We start from the raw sequence: 3,897 nt of genomic DNA on the forward strand, positions 1-3,897 counted from the left end.
GCCTTGCGGACAGACATACAGACGAACAGATTTATTTTACAGAGATTATAAACGTATCTTATTCAAAAACTTAGCAAGTTACCATCGAATATTATTTGGAATCAGATCAATAGATCCTAGTGCCTTTAGTAAAACCGGTCATACTGTGTTGCCAGATATTTAACCATAGACAAATATTTCATACAATGATTTCATAACAAAGTATGAATCAATCACTTGTCATAAAAAGTTCATATTAGGTAAACAAGGCATTTGTGATTAATATATCACATTCCAAAGAGCCAATACCAGCAGGCAACCAGAACGTAAGTATATCGATTGTATTAGAGGCATAGCGCGTCAAATAGACATATGTTTCTTCCCCTCATGGTTATTTGAGTTATTCATACTTAAAGTCACTTTGAAATAATGTTTTTAACATATGTGGTGATGTTCTCACTATTAGGCAGGTAGACGAAATACATCGATTGAGCTTAGGAAAATGGTCATCGAAATTTTTCGAACATTATTAGAGTACAAGGTTTAGAACTTTCTTTTAGTTCCTTGTGCAAAGACAACGTATTCTCGTAATGGATCAAAATAATATAGATTATTCCATAGCTTCTATTACACTATAGTTGATAAACAAATCCTTGTGAACATTCTTAACTTATGAATAACCGTGTTAATAATTGTAGCTATTCATATTAAAACACAATATTGTTATACTAATCCTTCCCAAGGTTTTGACCTTACGTTAAATGCACATAAAATAACTCAGTACTATAAAACATATGAATATATATTACTCAATTTTTATTGCAAATATTGGTTGATGTTTTAAAATGTCCGTAAAAAGGGAAATCAATCGCAAATTAGATTTCCATTCAATATATGTACTCGACCCATATACCCAATGATATTTACGGATGAATGCAAAAATTCAATATAAACAGAGTTAAAGCATCAGACGAAACGCGGAATTGCTTCCACTTGACGCCTGTCTTCTGTGTGGTCGTGGTATTTCACTGGGCGAGCCGGGCCGATTCGTGCGAAGATGTTAAAGCGGGCTCTACCACTGTTAAAACTGAATGTTTTAGTTAAATAAATTTTATATTTATACAATTTGTTTGTTATGAATGAACAAAGAAAATGAAAATAATAAATGACATTGTTCATACATTAAGTACTAAGGTAATAAAGAATAAAAATGAGAGGGTATACAATAAAACATATTACATGAACAAGGTTTCGGTCATTTTGAATGTATTTGACATTTTTGTATGATTTTTATAAGAGAAAGGGGCAAATGAACGTTGGGTACTACAAGGTGATCAATAGCACCCATGGATATATCCAACACCAGAGGAGCTGCAGATGCATTGCCGGCCTTTAAAGAAATGGTATGCTCTTTTCTATATGAAACTTAGGAGGTTTATCAATGTCACTATAAGTTTATTTGTTTTAAGTAAGGCAAATGAGCATCAAATTACTTAAAATTAAGTCATCATAGTCTTAGTAATAGTGTTCTGTGCGTTATAAGAAATAAAGGAATAAAGCGTTATCTATAAACAAATGTTGTGATAAGTTTTATGTTTTATAACTACGCTGATCATTTAGTGATATACCCGAAATTCACACGATATTTATGATCTATACTGAGTTTGAAAATAAAATTAGCTTATACTTTTTGGGTTATTATATTACAGCAGTTACAATTATATATTGTACTAAGTACCCTGTATTTGCTTATTTTGTTATTGAATATTTATATGGAAGCGCTTGCGACTAAAATATGAGTAATTTCTCTTGACGGATATTAAGCGGTAGTTGTGTGCCAGCGTCTCGTCAAAACAATTTCATTTTATGAGGTGTTATCTGTGAGCTCACGGACGAAGGTCATATTTTTTACTAGAAGTTTTGTGTTCTAAAATGAGTACCAAGGTACAAAATACTAGGAAATGCGCTGGGTGTGCGCGTGAGATGTCTACTCCGGAGCAACTCAAATGTAATACCTGTACCTCAAAATATCACTTTGAATGTGTTAGTACGACAGCTAAAAAATTCAAAAGTGCTTCGTCAGAATACAAAAACTCCTGGGTCTGCCCAGCATGTCGTTCTAAGCCGTCGAAAGCTGATGGTCCTATCTCCATGGCACGGACTGTCGGCTTCGATGCCGACCAAGATGGTACCTCATCAAATGTTACCTTGCGACGTAATAAAAACGATATGCCCGCTAAATCTGCTGACAGCCTAACGTTGGAGAATGTAAAGGCTGTGATGCAAGAAACGATGGATGGCCTTTTAGGCAATATGGAGATGAGAATGACCAAAGCAATTGAAGAAAAATATAAAGAAATATTTAAGGAATTCAATGATATGAAGGAATCAATTACCCACTTAAAAACTGAATGTGAGAACCTAAAAAAGGAAAACGAAAGTTTAAAAACTACAGTAACAGATTTAGGTAATCGTCTAACTACTTTCGAGCAGTACTCCCGAAGAAGCAACTTAGAAATTCAATGCATACCGGAGCATAAAGCAGAAAACTTGATAAACGTCGTAAACCAAATCGCCAAAGTGGTTGGTAATAATCTCACCGAGACTGACATAAACAAGTGTACAAGGATTGCTAAAATGAATCCAGAAAGCAAACGCCCGCGTTCTGTAGTTGTTACTTTTGCGAGTCCTAGGAGTCGAGACGCTTTTCTCGCAAGTGTAATCCAGTTTAACAAGAAGAACCGCAATGACAAATTGAACACCAGCCATATTGGCTATGGAGGTGTAAAAAGTTCAATTTATGTGGTGGAACACCTCGCTCCTGAAGTAAAAAAATTACACGCCCAGACCAGAGAAGCTGCAAAAAAACTGAATTATAAATTCGTGTGGGTTAAAAATAGTCGCATATTCATGAGAAAATCGGAGACGTCAGAGCATATAACTATCCGTGAAGCTAACCAGTTAAAGTCGCTGAACTAGCGTTTAAGAATTTTGCAATTATTTGTATTGATAAAATTTTCATTCAATTTTTTTTTTTCTATCTACCTTAATTGTAACCGTATATTTTATCTGTTTAAAATTAATTATGAACTACTTAAAAATTTACTATCAGAATGTTAGAGGTCTGCGCAGTAAATGTCGGGAAGTCAAATTTAATATATTGAATAACAATTATGATGTTTACATTTTTACTGAAAGTTGGCTGAACAATAGCATTTTCGATGGAGAGATTTTCGATAGTCGATACACCGTTTATAGGAGAGATAGAGAAGGAAAGAACGGGGGTGGAGTTCTAATAGCAGTTAGTAATGATATAGTATCGCACCGTATGACTGTTTGGGATAGTAGTTGTGAAGATTTATGGGTGACAGTTGATGTTAAAATTTCGGGTATACCTTCGCATGTAGCAATCTGTGCGGTATATCTTCCACCCCCTGTCGCCAAAGAAAAATTAGAAGATTTTATTACTCATGCGAATCTAGTCATGAATGAAAATGAACATATACTACTGGCAGGTGACTTCAATCTTTGTAACCTTGCGTGGTCCCAACAACCTGGATTATCGTATTTGAAACCCAATGGTATTCCTAGCAGTTCACTCGATGCGATGTTTGTTGATTTTATTGCAGAGAACGACCTTAACCAGTTTAACTGCATTGTCAACTCTAACCATCGTACCTTGGATCTCATTTTGTGTAATACAACTGAACTCGTAATTAAAGAAGCCAGTAATCCTATTAGTACTGTGGATAGTCACCATCCACCTTTAAGTATTACATTAGTTTCTAACAAAAAACAAGTAGTAAAGGAGATTTACAACGATAGGTACAATTTCTTTAAAGCTGACTACGACAACATAATCTTGGACCTAAATAAAATATCATGGATAGATGTGTTTTCAAAGTGCAATGACGTAAA

The 3,897-nt window shown here is 34.6% G+C and overlaps 1 protein-coding gene across 1 annotated transcript; it reads left to right on the plus strand.

The window, feature by feature from the left end:
• The first annotated feature begins 1,962 nt into the window (after positions 1–1,962).
• LOC106126082 (uncharacterized) lies at positions 1,963–2,958 on the plus strand. Its single transcript, XM_013323549.1, has one exon. The coding sequence runs from the start codon at positions 1,963–1,965 to the stop codon at positions 2,956–2,958; it is 996 nt and encodes a 331-aa protein (XP_013179003.1).
• Positions 2,959–3,897: the final 939 nt, after the last annotated feature.

This window comes from Papilio xuthus, unplaced genomic scaffold, assembly GCF_000836235.2.
Source record: "Papilio xuthus unplaced genomic scaffold, Pxut_1.1 DF825073.1, whole genome shotgun sequence".
Classification (NCBI taxonomy): Eukaryota; Metazoa; Arthropoda; class Insecta; order Lepidoptera; family Papilionidae; genus Papilio; species Papilio xuthus.

Bases quoted from the DNA above. Each gene is read 5' to 3' on its own strand.
- LOC106126082 (XM_013323549.1), top strand. From the start codon at position 1,963: ATGTCTACTCCGGAGCAACTCAAATGTAATACCTGTACCTCAAAATAT.